This window comes from Colletotrichum gloeosporioides, assembly GCF_011800055.1.
Source record: "Colletotrichum gloeosporioides strain Lc1 chromosome Unknown consensus_13, whole genome shotgun sequence".
NCBI lineage: Eukaryota > Fungi > Ascomycota > Sordariomycetes > Glomerellales > Glomerellaceae > Colletotrichum > Colletotrichum gloeosporioides.
In genome coordinates, this window is record NW_025544658.1 from 1,205,195 (window position 1) to 1,223,009 (window position 17,815).

The 17,815-nt window shown below is 50.9% G+C and overlaps 5 protein-coding genes across 5 annotated transcripts; 3 read left to right on the forward strand and 2 right to left on the reverse strand.

Annotated features, from left to right (window-relative positions):
• Positions 1 to 49: 49 nt before the first annotated feature.
• GCG54_00002750 (uncharacterized protein) lies at positions 50 to 4,339 on the reverse strand (the record flags this gene model as incomplete). The annotated part of the gene is given in 5 exon segments (XM_045402833.1): positions 50 to 1,285; positions 1,305 to 3,502; positions 3,563 to 3,719; positions 3,760 to 4,180; positions 4,230 to 4,339. 5 exon segments carry the CDS (start codon positions 4,337 to 4,339, stop codon positions 50 to 52), a joined length of 4,122 nt encoding a protein of 1,373 aa, XP_045269451.1.
• A 1,450-nt stretch (positions 4,340 to 5,789) lies between these two features.
• On the forward strand, positions 5,790 to 6,590 carry GCG54_00002751 (Short-chain dehydrogenase/reductase fsr5; the record flags this gene model as incomplete). Its single annotated transcript, XM_045402834.1, has 1 exon — positions 5,790 to 6,590. The coding sequence occupies one exon, from the start codon at positions 5,790 to 5,792 to the stop codon at positions 6,588 to 6,590; it is 801 nt and encodes a 266-aa protein (XP_045269452.1).
• A 3,682-nt stretch (positions 6,591 to 10,272) lies between these two features.
• On the forward strand, positions 10,273 to 11,639 carry GCG54_00002752 (uncharacterized protein; the record flags this gene model as incomplete). Its single annotated transcript, XM_045402835.1, has 4 exons — positions 10,273 to 10,473; positions 10,527 to 10,631; positions 10,683 to 11,086; positions 11,141 to 11,639. The coding sequence occupies 4 exons, from the start codon at positions 10,273 to 10,275 to the stop codon at positions 11,637 to 11,639; spliced, it is 1,209 nt and encodes a 402-aa protein (XP_045269453.1).
• Positions 11,640 to 12,205: 566 nt separating this feature from the next.
• On the reverse strand, positions 12,206 to 13,704 carry GCG54_00002753 (Tyrosinase-like protein orsC; the record flags this gene model as incomplete). The annotated part of the gene is made up of 6 exons (XM_045402836.1): positions 12,206 to 12,399; positions 12,536 to 12,626; positions 12,682 to 12,893; positions 12,955 to 13,005; positions 13,059 to 13,338; positions 13,420 to 13,704. 6 exons carry the CDS (start codon positions 13,702 to 13,704, stop codon positions 12,206 to 12,208), a joined length of 1,113 nt encoding a protein of 370 aa, XP_045269454.1.
• A 2,429-nt stretch (positions 13,705 to 16,133) lies between these two features.
• Positions 16,134 to 17,671, forward strand: GCG54_00002754 (uncharacterized protein; the record flags this gene model as incomplete). Its single annotated transcript, XM_045402837.1, has 7 exons — positions 16,134 to 16,316; positions 16,374 to 16,410; positions 16,464 to 16,531; positions 16,585 to 16,675; positions 16,731 to 16,827; positions 16,895 to 17,158; positions 17,227 to 17,671. 7 exons carry the CDS (start codon positions 16,134 to 16,136, stop codon positions 17,669 to 17,671), a joined length of 1,185 nt encoding a protein of 394 aa, XP_045269455.1.
• Between the last annotated feature and the right edge of the window lie 144 nt (positions 17,672 to 17,815).

A 17,815-nucleotide genomic window follows, 5' to 3' on the forward strand; every position in this document is an offset into this window, starting at 1 on the left:
TCTTCCTCGAACATGATTGTGTGCTCCGAAGGAAAGTCGCCGTTGCTGCTTAGAATTTGTGGTGCCATTGCCGTCGCAATAGCGTCATTGCCGGCAGATAATGTTGAGGGTCTGGCGCTGCACCCGCCTCAATGAGGGTGTCAGCTGCTACCGAATTTCCCTTGATTCTCGCCAAGTGAAGAGCCGTGCGCCCTTGAGTGTCCGTCTTCTCCAAATCAACAGAAACCCAATTCCTCTTCTTTGAAAGCCTGCAAATATTGCGAACGATTTCATCTTTACCGTGTAAAATAGCCAAATGAAGCGCCGTCCAGCCGTAATTGTCAGTCTCATTCACAAAGGCATAAAGCTCCTCAACAGCACCCCAGTGTCCTCCAATAACAGCCCAGTGAACGGCCAAGCGACCGTGGAAGTCTTTAGCCTTCCACTCAATTCCCTCTAGACCATGGATGATCTGCTGGTAGGTTGATGAGCTTATCCTGTTCAAGTGGGTAAGAACCGCAACATTCCCTTCACCTGCAGCCACATGCAGGGGAAAGGCCCCATCCGTGCCTTGAACGTCAAATGTTGCGCCTGCGTCTGTGAGTGGAATAATGACATTATCATCGCGGTAGCCGCAAGCATAATGAAGCGGCGTGTATCCCCGGAAGTCTTTTGAGTTTACGTCAGCTCCGTTTTTGATCAAGTAATCCACCATATTCAGGCTTTCTGTCCTAGCAGCATGGTGCAGAGGTGTAGAGCCAGACGCATCGGGCTGATTGATCCAAGGGATATCTTTCCTGCATGCTGCGGGATTACCATTGATCTTCATGGCCTCGAGATGAACACTCGTCATGTTGAAGCGTTGCGGCAACTTGGCTGATAGGTCTGGTGGGTCTTTGCGCTGCCTCCAAGGCAGGCACCTCCTCGCATGAAATCTATGACACAACCGCGTCTCAGGTTGCTCTACGTCATGTTCAATATCCCTGAGTTCTCTCAGATAATGCAGGAAGCCTTGGTGTCTGTCTTGGTGGGTGTAAAGCGTTTGCAGGTCTTCGAAGAGCTGGTCGTTACTTAGAATTCTGAGGCATGTCAAAAGTGCTGTTCGATGCTTTCGGAAATGTTGATCGAGATTCTTGCGTTCACCAGGGGTCATGTCCGATGACCAACCATCGGGTTGGTGACTTTCAGCTTGCTGATCCAACTTTCTACCCTCGACATGCATCAACCAAAGTTCATCTTGTGCGTCCTGAGCGTGCTCGATCAAGAAAAAAAAAGAGATGCAGGAAGAAAGCTCTACCCAGTTGAACTTCCTTCCGAAGCTTGACGGAATTCAGATCATCATGGTCTAGGAATAGAAGTTCCCAGTCTTGCGCTTTACGGGCCTCGATCTTTGCCTGGCAAAGAACGTCGAATATTGCGAATGGTACTGGCGCTTTGTCCCAGAAGCTCAAAGGCAATAAGAGGCTCAACGTAGCCTCGACCTCAGAGCCAAGCTCAAGGTCGACTAAAGTTTCAATGAGCTTATTCAGATCCCCATGCTTCAAAACACAGAGTCGGAGATTGTTCCTCAGAACATTCCGCCACGTGATGTCGATCAAGATGTTCTCAATCTCTGCTCTACCTCGTACCGGAGACCTCAGCGTCTGTGCCATGGAACAGAAGAACGAATATAGTAGGTCTTTTGCGTACAGAAGATCTAGGGTCTCCTGAGTTTCGATGGCCCAGTGAGCCCTCTCAGAGCGTTCAGGCAGTAGCTCCGATACAGAATCTCGAGTGCGCCAGAACTCTCGCTCTCCTCTTGGAACGTCTGAGAATGGTCGCTTTTGTGGGTTGAATCCCACAATTCTGCTCGATTGAAACTTCTTCGGCACATCGTAAATCTCGTCTTTATCTTCTCGGGGAAGCCGGTAGTCGGTTACGTTGAACATGGTTTGCATAGCTTTTGGCGCCCAGAGACTGAGATCTTTACACATCTGGTCTCTCATATCGTTATCCGCCGGACATAGAATTCTCAAACTGGCTGGATATATCTTGTTACGGAGCCAGCTGTCATTCTCTGTGTTGACGTGTTTGAAATTTTCGGCGCCCTGGCTGAGCTCAAATTCCTGATCGGCTCCTCGCGCAGTATATGCCCAGAGTGACAAGACAGCGTCGATGTCATCTGCCAAAACTTTCCAGGACTTTCCTTTGTGAGCCAAACAAAGCTGAAGAGACATCGCCGGATTCGAGGTAGGAGTTGATATCAAGCCATTGTGAATCACGTCAATATCCCAGAGGAAATCGCTAGTTCCGTCGACTCCAGTACCAGTAGGGTACAAAATCGACATCGTCGTTTCCATTGCATTAGCAAGGTTCAGAGCTGTCTTTGACGTCTCTCGCTGGAAATTTGCGAGCTTAGCAAGCTCCCGGCGTACGTCCAACAACCGCGAACCCGATTGGGGGCTCGAAAGGCTCTCTTGTACAGCTTTAGGTGGATGGTATCGGGAGCCCCACCCCGTAACGACAGCCCATGTCCCAGGGATATCATGTTGATTTGTTCTTCCATTCTCACCATGCCGCCATAGCGGGCTTGATACGATATCTTCTGTGGTCCCATCGTTTGGAGACTCAGGTTCCGTGGGCTTTTTTTGTTTGATAGAGGACTCGTTCGTCTCCCAGACATGCTGTTCTTTGACCAGTTTCCAAGCTAGCCAGTCAATTTCAAAACCGGCGAGAAGCCTCGACTTATCAAAGGAACTCGCAAATCCAGGTCTAACAAGAGCTCTTGCGATCGTCATAGCACCTACTGCAGCGAGCTGTGCCAGAGATGCTGCTGCGTTCATCGCCCGCAGGCCAACGAATTGGATGACGAATCCTACAAGGCCAATGAGAACCCCGATAATGGCCATGAGTTGCAATGTTTTGTTGTCTCTTCCCTCTCCATAGTCTTTACTGCGACGAGAGGTGATGATTTCAGTTCGGGGTAAAGAGGGAAAGGTTGCAAACGATTCAAAGACTTGATCACTGACGGTCTGCCCTTGCTGTAGCCAATATAGACGGATCTCATAGCCCTCGGTGGGTTGGTATCGTTGCTCATGTGTACTACTTTCCACCACATGAGCACATAGAAGCAGCCCTGCACCTAACAGGATAGTACCGCTAGCCGCAAGTGGGAAGGCATGTTTCGGAACAGCTTCATCGTCCTTTTTGAAATCATCACGTAGGTAAGATGGATAGGTCATGACCGCAAAGAAAGCCAAAACGCCTAGTTGAAGAATAATTCCCATGACTGCAACAGTTCTGATAGCAGTCCGGCTATGGCTCTCTGATAGGTTCAAAGAGATGTTCGGTGCTTCGGGGCCTGTGTTTCGAATGACGATCATGGAAGCCCCCTCGGGAGGGTCACCGGCAGATGTAACTTTGGAGCTTTGTAAGCCGGTTTCTGCTGTTGATTCAACAACAGTTCCATTTGAATAACCCTGGATGGGATGTTGAGAGATATTGCCCAACTCTACGTTGTTCTCTGTTGAAGCCGATACATCGCCTATAACACTTAATCAGAATCGCCGACGGAATGGTGAATCGATGTCTGCCATTAACGTACCTCGGCCTCCTCGAAACCAAGCACGAGTGCGTCTCATACTCCGCCGCATCACCGTAGAACCAGCATTGGGTCTATCTTCAACCACAGAAACGGAGGTTGACAGTCCTTTCTCAGTAAATTGTGGTTGCCTTTTCAGCTTGGAATCGTGAGTTCCTTCCTGAAAGTCAGTATTTTTCTTACAGGTACAAACTACCCACCCTACCTTGTAATTTCAGGAGCCCTTCCTTGATCGCTTGTTCCAGTGTCTTGAACTGGATCCTTCCACCGGTTTTGCCGTTACTTTTAGCCGAATCTTGCGCGTTGTCTTCTTTACTAGGCACGAGGCATATATACTCCCATACAGGAGCTAGGCCTTGGCACCTGACGATGCTCTCGCCATTGTACAACTCGCAAACCTCACGTGAAGTAGAAGACATTAGCTCCATTTCGGCTACTGAGGTGTTTTCCTTCGCCCGGCCAATTATCGCCTTTAGCCGCATTGGTCCACCCACTCGAATTGCGCTCACGATGATGGTGATGATTCCCAGCGGAGCCATTGCCAACGCGATACAGTCTGCCCACCCTAGCGATTGACTCATGAACTGCATAGTCGCTCGTTCACCAAACAGGGCAAGGACACTGGATCGATTAGCATACTACCCAAGAAAGGGCATGGAATCATACTCACGGCGCTAGATCAGAAAAGAGGTTGTTGGTGAAATCATCCAGAGCCCCAGCCTGGGCAGGGACGATCATCGAACTGAATGCGAGGCATCCCCAAAGCAGGCGACGCGCCATTTTAGTCAATTCCACAAGTGGATCGCTGCGCTTTGTTATACGAGACTGGTGCTTCTGGCTGGTATTCTTTGAGATGAATTCTAATGCCGTAAAGAATTGAGGGAAGTTAGAAGCAGGCTACGGGGGCTTTCAGATTGTTTTGGCTCCTGAAGGTGGACAAGGCTGGCGCCTGGAGCAGGGGCTCATGCAGGCGTGCTGACCGACTTTGATCACCAAGTTATGATTGGTGAAGCGATGGGTGATGTTCTATTTAGATCAATCATTTCTTGGCAGCTGAGGGAGCCTGCCTCGCTAGCCTAACAGAGTCCTCGCAATTGGTCAACTTTACATGGAAGTTGCAGATCCGAGATTGATTGCAAGTGTCACCCAGGATTTCACAAAAGCTGTCAGTTGACGGATGCGAGAACATAATCGGTCATAGTTGGAGATCAAAGAACGAGAGAATATGCTGAACACAAGGACTGGTGAATTAACAATCATACTTATAACGGGCTAGATTAATCATTTAATGCGACTCATCAACCACAATGTCTGTACATCCTTCCCAGTTCACCCTAACATTATCGGTTTGAACTTGTTCATCGCATGCAGATCACCTGAATCTATGTAGAGTAGATGTAGAGTAGACGTTTGGGCATTATCAGCTTTCAGAACGATCGCCGAAGCTTCCTGGTGAATGGAGTTTTCAGTTTGGTTATTTAGCTAGATTACTGTATTTGTGCATAGAACTGGGCGGAGGGTGATCACAGGATAATAACAATGACGAAAACGAACCAGGAAGTAACACATGCGGTAGCGACAAAAGTGGTAATCATGATAATGGGGATGATAATTAAGACATTTAATACATTGGATATCGGGTGAATAGCTTATGGGGAAGTAGGGCTTCATGTTACGGGGAGCAGAACTCAAGTATTTTAAGTAGACAGCTGAGGGCTTCGCGATTCACGCCGTGTGCGACTACGCGAAACCAAGACATCGGACGAACCAAGTTCTTCACTTTTCATATGGATATCTCTAGCGTCGGACATATTTTTGCTGGAGGCCGAAAGTCAACTTCTTGGGCATGCAGTAGATGAGGTGGTCGGACTTATCATCTTAACTCCATCGTAGCTGCGTCTGCGGAAACACGGGCCCCCTGGCAACACGATCCGATAGAAAGGAACCAATTGGTTTTCCGACGTCAGATACACCCACAACGATATATATGCGGAGATTCTAAGGTGGTTGTGGAGTTGCGGAGTTTAGGCGGGTCAGCGACACGAGGAGTGATGCAGGCGGCAAGGTTCCATGCAGATTGCTTAAAGACGAGATGAAATTTCTCGATGAATCTTACTATGACACCGACATTCGTCACCTTTGTCATTGTACATATCTGAAATAACCCCTCCTTTGAGGCTAAGCAAACACCAGACATACAAATCAGACGCTCTCAGTGAGTCGCATGATCATGGCACCAAAATACACCAACAAGCTCGAGGGCAAGTCTGTTCTAGTTGTCGGCGGAACCTCCGGTATTGGCTATGCCGTCGCAGAAGCAAGCGTCGAGTACGGCGCCGATGTCGTTGTCGCAAGTCGGACCCAGGAGAAAATTGACAGCACGATCAAAAGACTCAAGGAGTCGTACCCGAGTGCTGCGGACAGAATCCGAGGTCACGCCGTCGATCTTTATAGCGACGACTGCGAAACCAGCATCACAATGCTGTTTGAATATGCGACCAATGGTAGGAAAGACTTGGTGGACCACGTCGTGGAATCTGCCGGAGAGTTCCTCGTCAACTCGCCTACGCTCCAGGACGCCACGCCGGGCAACATTACAGACTTCGCCAAAACCCGCTTTATCGGCGTATCTATTCTAGCCAAGGTGGCAGTGAGCTATATGAAACAGGAATACACCTCATCGATCACCATGACGAGTGGCGTACTGAGCTACAAGCCAATGCCTGGCTTCGGCATCAAGGCCGGCTTAGTCGGTGCCAAAGAATCGCTGGCGAGGGGTTTGGCTGTCGATATGGCGCCTATCAGAGTGAACCTGGTGGCGCCGGGTGCCGTGCAGACCCCGTTACTGGACCATGCCAGTGAAATTATCCCGATGGAAAAGGAAGCCGTGGTCGATGTGTACCGAAGGTCTACCCTCTTGCACAGGATCGGAGACCCGGAAGACCTGGCAGAGGCTTACCTGTCAATGATGAAGAACTACTTCATAACCGGAACTACCATCAACGTGGAGGGTGGCTTTTTGTTGAAGTGAGCGTATATCACGGAAGGATCCGGCGTTCGGCAGGCAGAGATGGCGATATTGGCGGCTGAAGATCTAACGGACCCAGACCCAGTGACAATCCGCTGGGGAGGTGAAGAAAGGAAGCACCCTGCTTTGCGCCGGACCACGGTCCCAGGCTTCTGGGTGGAGCTAGTTTAACAGCCTTTGACGATGATATCCTTGACATATCATCGGTAGATGGGCACCTGTTCTGCCACCTCATCGGAATATCCCTAGCTCAAGACTATGTATGAAGTAGATAGATGATGGACCCAAGCCAACAGAAGAGCTTTGACCAAACCTTGTGTGAACTCTCGCTTATGTAATAGATCGTTGTTTTGCTGCTGCCACGGACCATTTGCCCCTGGCTTTTTCCCCGCGGGTTCTGGATTTCGACATCCGTCAACCCGTCACAACATTGACAAATTCAACCCTCTTTGTCTGTCTCAAAATGACTGTGCCTAGTTGCCGACTTTGTTTCTGTGTCTTACATGGGTGAATGGACTTCCGGATGACAACGGCATCGCAGTCTGCGCCCCTGTCCGGGCTGTCTCGCCCTGGGAAGGCCGCTCTTCGTCCGATGCCAAACACACAATGGCGGTATGCAATTCTCTTTCTCCAGCAGTCCAATTGGAAAGGAAAGCGACTGACGTGAAGGACGCCACAGTCGTTGAAGTCCCAGCCTTCCGGTGGGAGGGCAACAGTACGACGCTGCCCGCCGATCCCCGATCCGGTCCCCGACAAACACCATCGAGACGCGACTATCCGGAGAGGATCCCGGCCGAGAACGCGTTGCCTTCAATTGGGAACCCGCGAGTGCGAAACGGCCGGATTCGCATCTAGCGAACGAGGGCGATGAGCCGCCATCAATCAGCCCCGGCGCCACGCTCCTGAACCAGACCGCATTCTGGCCACGACGCCGGCCTCACGCTTGGGCCAGATTGTTCATCCCCACCGAACCAACTCCACAAATAGCTCGATCGTACACATTTGGCAAGGACGAAGCTATAGACGCCGGTGAGGCTGGGATATGTGCTGTCAACATGGCGCGATACATTGGGAATCGCGTGGTAGGGATGCCGTCCGGAGACCGATGGTCTTGGTGACTGGTCATCTTCAACTCCATTGTCAAGCGAGACATTTTGACACAGCAACCGCCGTCATGCTGGGCAATGGAGTAGTCCTGTCGCCGCGGGAGCAATCCAATGGCACATCAGCGCTAGAGTGATCCAGGAGTTGGCACTCTATGGCAGGCGTGCTATTGAAACCTTGCTCCGCCGATGGATTTGGCACTCCGCGGCGGTAGACGGCCTTCAAGAATCCTTAGGGCGTGGGGTGATTTACGTCCGAAATATTGGATCATGATCCGGCCCTGTTTGATGTGCGTTTAGATGTGCTACTTGCACGATCTTAGTCTTGAAGATGTGAAGCAGCTTCAGGCACCGTTGGAACCAACGGACCAGTCTGACCAAGTTGTCGGATCCTGCACCCAACCACCGCTTTTGCCTGATGTTGAGAAAACGTCGGCGAATCGGCGACGTCACAAAAGGTCTGAGGCGCTCCCGAGTCCTTTGCGCCACGGCGCAGCCCGCCGCACTTCAAAGGGCCCGTGGCTTTCATGCCAAATAGATGATCCCCTTTTGGGTGAACGATGCTGCAGAACAAGACGCGCTCTGACTCAGCCATGATACCATTTCCCCTCGAGCTCTCGCCGAATCACCCTGATGACCCCAACGGTTCTGCATGTTCTCACGTGTTTTCTGCTGGCTAATGCAGCCAGAATTGTGCTAAACTTGGGCTAATTAGCACCGGCCACGCGGCAGGGGATGAAAATCAGGTGTTCCGTATCTTCGGAGCCGATTGATGCGAAGTGTGAGTTCAACATTGCAGCCGATTTTTCCGACATGCAACGGGGCCAATAGTGACGATGTCGAGCATCGCGAACAATTCGGAGTGCATTTGATATCATGAGAGGGGGGCCAATGCCTGTCTGATACATCTTACTTCTTCCGGCGCCCAAAGCAGTGGGCCAGATCTGCTAAGGAGCGCCGATCCAGTCGGGACCACTCACAGTGTCTCACTCACCCAAGAGCCCCCAGCACTATTACAGTGAAAGAAAGAACTTGGTGAGGATAATGGAATAAAGATGCTCATATTCCGGATGCGAATGAATATGGGGGGAGGAGGTCGTCACTGGCCCACTTAGCTTGGGATCGTAGATCGTGACGGAGCAACACCTAGGGAGACCCCGGACTGCCTTGGCCCCGGCCGGTCCGACGCCGCGGCTGTCCGAGCGAACCCTCTGTACCAAAGTGTCTCTGTGGTGATTCGCCAATTCGCGTCGTTTGCACCACGCTGCTGCAGGAGAGCCGGTGCGGGAACGTACTATGGTAGGCGAGATGTGTCTTGCAACTGTGCTGTACGCTGCAGCGTACCTTCGTTCGTCCCATGAATGCAATGCTTCTCCGTTTCTCCCCCGACATTCCCGGAAAGGAAGGACAGTCGTTAGGCGATGTCCCCGAGTGTCACTAGGCCCGTTGTAAGGTGTGTTGCAGTGTGTTTCCAACATGAGGCCAAGGAATCCCGCAGAGCACGGCCCATGTGAGTTGTGATGGGGGAAGAGCTGCCGAGGGCGGCTCCGAGGTGCTTCGCTTCAGTCCTCGTATCGGGAGCACACGTGTGTTTGCATTCCGTGCATGCTGCACGCTCTGTCCAGACGGTGTCCAGAATGCTGCAGAAGAGGGGCTAGAAAGAGGGAAGAAGCAAACGAAGAAATGGGTCTGGAAGAAAAAGCAATATGCAGAAGTAATTTTGTTCAAAATCACGTACGCAAATTCTTGCCCCCCTTCATGAATTGCGTATGTATCTTTTTTATTTGTTTTGATTGTCTAAGGGTGGTTTTTCATATCCATCTGATCGGCTGATCGGCTTGTGGGCCACTTCTCATCTCCATCAGCTAGGGAAAAGTTGGGGAACTGCTTGACCGATTCACGACTCTGATCTGATTCTCCTGACACGGGGAGATGAGAGTACGACGCAGGATAGACTTCTTCCGTGAATAACTTTGTACACATTCTCTGTGGCAAGGAACCGAAGGCTTGTAACAGAAAGTTATGCCCACCAGCCCTGCATCAGCAGATCATGCCCATCTTTGTTCCCCTCATCCCCCAAAACTGCTAGAATGCCAGTGCAGACTGTAGCAAGTGAAACAAGTTCGCCAGCGAGCAAAAGTAACCTAGTCTATCCCAGCCGCTTCCGGAGCGACAGTACCACGTGTGCAGGGGCCCGATGCTGACGGCTAACAAAAGAAGGTCGAACCAAGCCTACGGGGTGTGGCGTGCATCGAAGTCTGGAGCTACTTTTTGTAGTTTCTGCCCTCGAACCCCCCGGTCGGGTTCATCTCGACAGCACTATGGGCGAGACCGACACACAGGCGGGATCATTTATCATACCCTTCCCTCCCTCCCTCCTCTGCTCAGTCTCCCCCTTCACGCATGTGGTTTGTCTGACATTCACAACTATCCCTCGGGTTTGAAACCTTTTTGCCAAACGATCACAGGGCAACTGCAAACGACTTGACGCCTCGCTCGACCCGCCTACGCAACTTGTCGAAGAGGGAGGAAGGGGGACTCGAGTATGCGAACGGGAGCGAACGCTCCCACATCAAGCGCCAATGGGCTCCATTCTTGATCTGCTCGGCAAGGCCGACAACCTCAGCGACCCCATGCCGATATTGAACGAGCGAGCTGCAGTGCTTGGCATGGTTATTTCTTTCCTGGTGGTCGCCTGGATCTGCGGCATCTTTCGACTTTACGTTCGATTCTTCGTCGCCCATTGCCTGGGATGGGATGACTTTTTCGTCGTGCTGGCCATGGTAAGTCATCATGACGGGAACGGATTTTGAATAGATATCTAACACCCATTTAGCTTTCCAGCCTAATGTTATCAGCAGCGACATGTGTATCAACGAATTATGGTCTAGGTCAGCATTTTCTGACGCTGGGCTTCGCTGGTATGGTCGCATTTGTTAGGGTAAGAGTCCTCTCTACGTCGCATTGACATCCCGTCTGACCACTCCCACAGAGTTTCTACGTATGTGGTGGCGCATACGCGATGGCTACGGCCTTGATTAAGTTGGCGTTGCTGTTCCAGTATCTGCGCATGTTCGAGGCCGGCTCGAAGTCGCGATTCGTCACTCTGGTGGTCATCTACATCACCGCCGCGTGGGGCCTGGCCTACAGCTTTCTCGCCTTCATCCCTTGCTTCCCGGTCTCAGCGTTCTGGAACTTGACAACCGTCACGAAGGACAGATGGGCTTTCGGCTCACACGATCCCGTCATCTTTGCGCGCACTTTCGAGAGCCACGTCGGCATGAATGTGGCGTTGGATCTCATCGTCTTCCTAATTCCCCTCCGCCTGTTCTTGGAGCAGGGCCTGAGGGCGAAGTCACGTCTCGGTCTCTTGGGTCTTTTCACTATGGGAGTTCTGTAAGTTGATCAACTTTGCAACTCTGGTGTGCATCCCACTAATCCAGTCTGTAGTGTAAATATTCTGGGAATTTTCCGATTGATTGGCATCAGCCACTCCCAAGCCGGCACATATCCGACTCTGGACCCCTCATGGTATGGTTGCGTGCCCATTGTTCTCGCCGCCGTCGAGGTCAACCTCGCCACAATATGCGCCTCACTGCCGATCTTCTGGCCCGTCCTCCAGATGAACTTGGGCAAGATCTTTATCACGAAGGAAATCGAGATCACATCTGAGGTCAGGCGATTCAGCGGCGACGAAGAGATGGTCGGAGAGCTTGGCGACCTTTCGCCACAAAAGTCATTAAAGAGCCTCGGTAGAGACCCCAATCCGAGGTGGTCGGACATGTATGCCCCGTCCCCGGATCGTTCGAGGGCGATGAAGGTGCACGTTGAAGTGGAATCAGGCCACAAGCATGGCGAAAAGCTATTTGTTTCTGAGCGTTCCAGGCGAGTTCTTGAAGACCACGAGTCGCAAGAGCATATTGTTTCTTCCAATGTTCCATACGTTTAGTTAGATGATACCACATTTGATTTTCCGTTTCACCACTCAAGCATTCTCCTCGTCATCTGTCAAAATGAGTGTCAGTTTCGCCTTCTAGGGGTCCAGAGTCATAGTCTGTCATTCATACTTACGCCCGTAAATCGATCATCTGTCTCAGCCCTTAAAGGTTTCATAGCCTTGGCGACGAAGCGAAGCCTTTGTCAGATTGGGGTAGTCTCACCTCTTTCGGCCGTCTTCGGCGAAATGAGTCGCAGTTCGTCGGTGATAGGACCGTTTTTTGACTGGCTCGCGGAACTCTATCCGGTCACACTGGCATGGTGGCTGACTACATCTTTGTCCCGAAACTCTAGTTCCAGCCTCAATCGTCCTCGATGCCCTTTTTTCGGAGCAATTTCTCCCTATTGTATTGCTCGCAAGTCATTTACACTGAAAGTACGATATCCCCCGCCATGTAACGTCGTTAATTGACCAATAACTAGCTATTACTACTATCAACGGTCGTAAACCGCCGTTCGAGATTCATACAACCCCTCATTTGCAGTTTTACTACTAATTAGTGCGGCTCCCAATTGGGATCACTGATACTCGTAACAAAACGGCCCACCCCTGATATCCATCACATCGCTCACCACCATGTCCTTGCCAAATTTGGGGAAGCTCAGCGGGTATTGAAGGGTGATGTTTTCATATGGCACGTCCCCAAAGAAGTTGAATGGGTAGGCGAACATAGCGTCTGGGCCGCCAATGGCAGTTTTGCGCGCAGGCCAATCTACGGACGAAGCGTTGTCAGTCGGCAGGTTTCCGAGTCAAAGAGATGGCCATATCCCTGAACTCAAATTCATCGCATGATGCCCGACAACTGATGCAGGCTGCAAGGGACCCCCAAAATAAGAAAGGCGACATACCTCTGCGCTGCCAGTCGTTCCAGATCTTGTCCAGGGCGCTGTGGATAAAGTAAAAGATGGGATCGCCAGGGGAGGAGTACATGTCTGCGTTCTGGACAGAGTTAGCTGATGCTTTGGCCAACTGCATTGCTTTGACATGAACTCACCTCGCCCACTTGACCCCCAATGCCCAAATGCATCCCAGCATGAAGCGTTATGCCGCTGGCTTCAAAGCTGTAACCCTGAATATGGTGATTGAACTCATCGAAAATAGATGCTGAGAGAGCGCGATCAATGACTTCGTCGGCAAGCGCCGCAGCGACCAGAGTTGGGCTGAAGTCACGTCTCAGGCAGTGGGGTTGGTATTCGACAGAAGCGCCTGTGAAGAGAGTTAGTCTTCAGTTGCGGTCACCAGGTGAACCGTGACATAACTGGCATACCAAGACCCATGGGGACAGTCAGGTTCGCAAAGGGGCCCTCTCGCACACATCCTACAAACACGTTAGTTGGGTGTGTCGTGACTCGTGTGAAGTGTTTCACGAACCTCCACCCGTCCTGTTAGGAATTTCCGTGGGTGTCTTAGTAGGGAACTCTTCGGGGTCGCTGAGGTCTTGGATGTACGGCCCGTTCCCGCCGAACCCATATGCGTTGTCGAAGATAGGGGAGTCAACGAAACTCTCCGCGGTGTTGTCAAGACTGATGTCCCAATAGGGCAGACCGCCCTGGTAGGAGCACTTGTTTCGCAATTCAGACTCAAAGAGGTATAGCAACCACCGGTGCCAACTAGAACCTGTCAGTAGAAAACTCAATTGCGACACGAGTGGCTGTGTTCTTACGGCAGGAAAGGGCCCTGGGGGATAAGTTAGACTAAACTATCACAGAGCTTGGTCAAAAGAATTACTCACGTTGAAGTGCACTTGCTCGGTGACTCGGATGTGCAGACCCTGGAAGTCGTCATATCGTGACCTTGCTCCAGGCCATAGTTCATTTCCTTCGGATGGGAGAGACATCAAGCATTTTACCGCCCCGATGTAGTCGAGTCTCTGCTCGAGGGAGAGTTGTCGCCACTCATGCCTAACCAAGGGGTTCCTGCAACAGGTTGGGCTAGTGTTGTTGGAAGGGGCCGACGCCACGCCACGAACGGACGCCAGAGCGAGAAAGTGTGATACAAATACAGAGAGGGGCTTCATGATTGCTCCCTTACAGTAACACGGTCGAGAAGACTTGAGATACTCGGGACACCACAGCTACTCGGGTCGTCCTTTGACCAGATGGGGGATTACAACAGCTATTAAAAAAGCCAGGTCAACAGGCTGGATATAGACAAAGGTTTAGTGGCGATGAATGGCCTGAGCCAACGGCAGGACATGCGAAGGAGCAAGCGAGCAGGCATCTGGTAGACCCTGGCGGCATGAAAATTGGGAGGCGGCCGCTGCGTCTGGCGAATGTGATTGATGGCCATGAAGTCTAGCGCCTTGAAACACGGCTTACTTGCTGATTTCAGAATATTGAAAGGCATCAGAATGCACGTTGGTCGCATTGCATATCAACAGTCATGGATGCTAGCAAACATTCAGTCGCTGTGTTGGTCACCAACAGGGTCTGGCTCGATCGGATGATGAGTGGATGCTTCTGATGGACCCGCTGTCAAGGCCCTGTCGCTCAACGAATCTCTCATCCTTGCTTCAAATATGTGACCTCGCAAGGACCCCTTGAAGGCGGTGGCTGGCACTGACTGGCCATGGGCAGAGAAATGAGCTACGACTCAGATAAACGGCTCTGTGGACTCGAATCCCCAATGCGCAACACACGGTTTGATTGCGATCTCGACAGATACTCGATCTTTTCACAGCTCTTAGCTGGCAGTTTTTCCTCCAGCAAGTCTCTCGAGGGAGGGTTCTCATCACAACAACATAGAAATACTACATACATCCATAATCCAGGCACCGGAAGCGACCGGAACCTGGGGTCATACTCTAGCGTGCGGCGTTGAAAAAAGGTAGGGGCCCTGCCCGTTTTCCGTGCACCAACAGCGCTTCATGGAACGTGCATTCATTTAAGAGTCGCTTAGAATTGCGGAGACCGATGGAACCTTTCATCTTGACCGGAGGAGTCCGGGGCCAAGCTAATTGTGGTACGCTGGCGAGCATTATACGGATAATCGCGGGGAGAAGTTCATCATTAATCTCTGTTGAAATGCGACAGTTCTAAAGTCAGCCGCAGCATAATATCAGATGACAACATAACGACATTCAGGACTATTCTTTTCGTAACTTTGTTTCAACGTTCATATCTGTCGAGGACAGGCGTGGGCAAAGACATACAATAGAAGAGACAACTTTCGACCGAGTTAAGTACTTCGTTGGTATCTTCAAAACTTCCAAGGGCCGAAAAGAGATAGGGAAGTGTTCTTTCGTCCTCAGCCTGGTGTTTGGAAATCTCAAGCGGCCCAATCACAAGTTGACTGATCCATGTGGGTGCTTCGCTGGATTTGGCCGTCGGATAGTTGTTGGAACCGTTGGAACGGGTTTCGGGCCTTGGAAACAACCTGTTTTCTGGGTCTAGATCCTTTCCGAAAGGCTAGGTTGGGACAAAAAAAACTCACAGAAACTGCAAAAGTGCATCAATTTCGAAGCAAGGATCGGGGCATCGAGCATCGTCTGGATGCTTCATCTCCGGGAAGAGGATGTGCCCACGTAGCCGACATCATCGCAAGCCTTCCGCAGCATGCATCTTGTTCTTGGCAGATAAGGGGCTGTCCAACATCCCTTGTAAGTAGATAGAATGTTCCCCGGAACCAACGAGCTCAGGGAATTGGCCACATCCGTCGGTAATGTGGATGTGACTGATCGCGTGGTTCACTTTGTTGGAACCGGCGACCTGGTTCAGCGGAGGCGGGCTCTTCCTCCGATCAAAGACAAGACCTCGGGAAGGTGACATTGAGAGTGGACTGCGATCCTGGCTGCTGAACCAACATGTACAGACCAGACGATGAAATGGGTTCGACTTTCGCACTTCATGGCTTGTGCTTTTCGGGCCTGTATTCTTACTTGATGTAGATAACACTGATCATCCTGGATAAGGCTCTATGGCCGATTAGGCGTATCATACTAAAACACCCATTGGCAGCAATTGGATCGCCAGTAAAGGGCGAGTCTGGGCGACGAAGATTTGCAGGTCCAGACGATGAGTAAAGTGGCAAAACTGCAAGCCTTGGCTTCGACTTGCCAAAATTTTGGCTCGTCCATGGCCGGGGTTCTTCCACCAGGAACAGCCAACACACGGTTGACCGAGTTGCATAGACGAGACTCCGTTTTTCTTCTTCTTGCGGCGCAGCTGTGAAGAAGCTGCTTTCCGGATCTTCTCCCATGCTCGCCTATGATGAGCCATGTAACATAATCCGCCACAGTTCAATGAGGAGTGATCTAGCCTGAACGGCCTTCCAACTCTGGCCTTTCCCGGGAAATCTGATCACTTTGGCGCTGCTGTATTTCTCGAGCGACAATCACCCACCGGCGTTCCAACTTATTATCTCGTCTTCCTTCGGGTCTGATTTTCTCTGCCATATTCTTCTCTATCTTCGTTTTGCTGTGAGAACCCTTCTTCTTGCTAGTTCACGATGGCGGACAACACTACCGCTGTCCATTTCAGGGACTCACCAGGCTATGCGGGAAACAAGACCCTCTATCTCAACACAGCCCTCATCGTTTGCACTACCCTTGTGGTTGGTACAAGGTTGTACGTCAGAGCGTTTATGTCGAAGGCCTTAGGACTGGACGACCTCATTGCGTTTGTCGCGTTTGTAAGTTCGACCTTATTTGGCGAGCTGGCATGACCGCTCTGACAATGTTATTATTAGGGCTTTGTAATTGCACTCTCCGCAATGGATATTCGCTGTAAGTTGCACGATTAGACCATCCGTAGAGTGGATACTGAGACCCGAACGTAGTGGTTCAATATGGCAGCGGAGCGCATGTCGACAATGTCCCACAGGAAGATTTGGCAATATGGTTCGAGGTAGACTCTCAAGGAATCCTCAAGCAGTCAAGAGCTAACAGGTTGGATATCAGTCGATTGTTACACAGGTCTTGATCTACTTTATTGGCACCGGGCTAATGAGGCTTTCGATCGTTGCTTTTCTACCCCGCCTCAGCCAAGACAGTGCGGAATCATTGCCACCAAGATTATTCATGCTCTTGTCGCTAATCCCGAGTAGAAACCTACATGATTCTCGTTTACATTACTGGATTCTTCGTGATCGCTCAGACGCTCGCGTGCTTTATCTATCGGTTGACCGAGTGCAGTCCAGTTGCGTAAGTCATGATGTCGAGGGTAGTGGAATCAAGGACTTCGGATTTTACTAACATCAATCGTATGCAGGGATATATGGAAGCCTCCTTTCATGCCAGGTCTTGACTGTGTGCCCCCAGAATCCGAAAATAGCATGATGGTGGCGCACCAAATAAGTGGTTTGGTTCTTGACCTGGCCTTAATGGGGCTCCCGATCTGGGTCGTCTACACCAAGATGCTCTTCACCGAGAAGGCCTTTCAGGTCATTCTCGTCTTCAGCGTGGGGATATTTGTGATAGTGACGGGTTGCATCCGTTTATACATGTTGACAACCCTCCTTTTCCTGGCCGATCCGTAAGTGCACACCAGACCAAGACCAGTGCTGGCAGCTTTTTCAGGGGCCGACTGACCTTCTAACCCAGAACATTCAACATGTCAACCATCGGTGTCTGGACTGACCTTGAAGGACACATCGGCCTATGGGTTGCTTCCTTTCCTGCTCTTCAACCCATCGTCCGTATTATTTCATTCAAACTGGGCTTGAGGAGCAAGCTACAGAGTTACGGAAAAGACGGTCGATCAAACACTGGCGGTGCAGCACGGTCCAAGTCCGCACCTTGGTCAGGGGTGACCAGAAGCAAGGGATACGTGCGTAATGGAAGCGGTGCCGACGACACCGATAGCCACAGTGAAAGAGCTTTTGCACAAACCAAAGGCGAAGATGTAGAGTTGGATTCACGTGGGAATAGGTTGACGGGGATTCAAAGGAGGATTGAGGTTGAGGTCCGGGTCGATGAAGGCCAGGATCACACTACTGGCGCAAGCTATGCACCAGGTGGTGGCTCTAAAACGTGGCTTGCCATTTGACCTGGTATGACACTGGCTTGGATTCATGAAACGATAGCAAGAGTTGTACAAACGTTGGCTCAGCTAACTTGAAATCAAATTATCGTAACAGCACCACAGCTAATCAAGGGCGATGACTGCCATGAAGGCAATACAAATGCATCT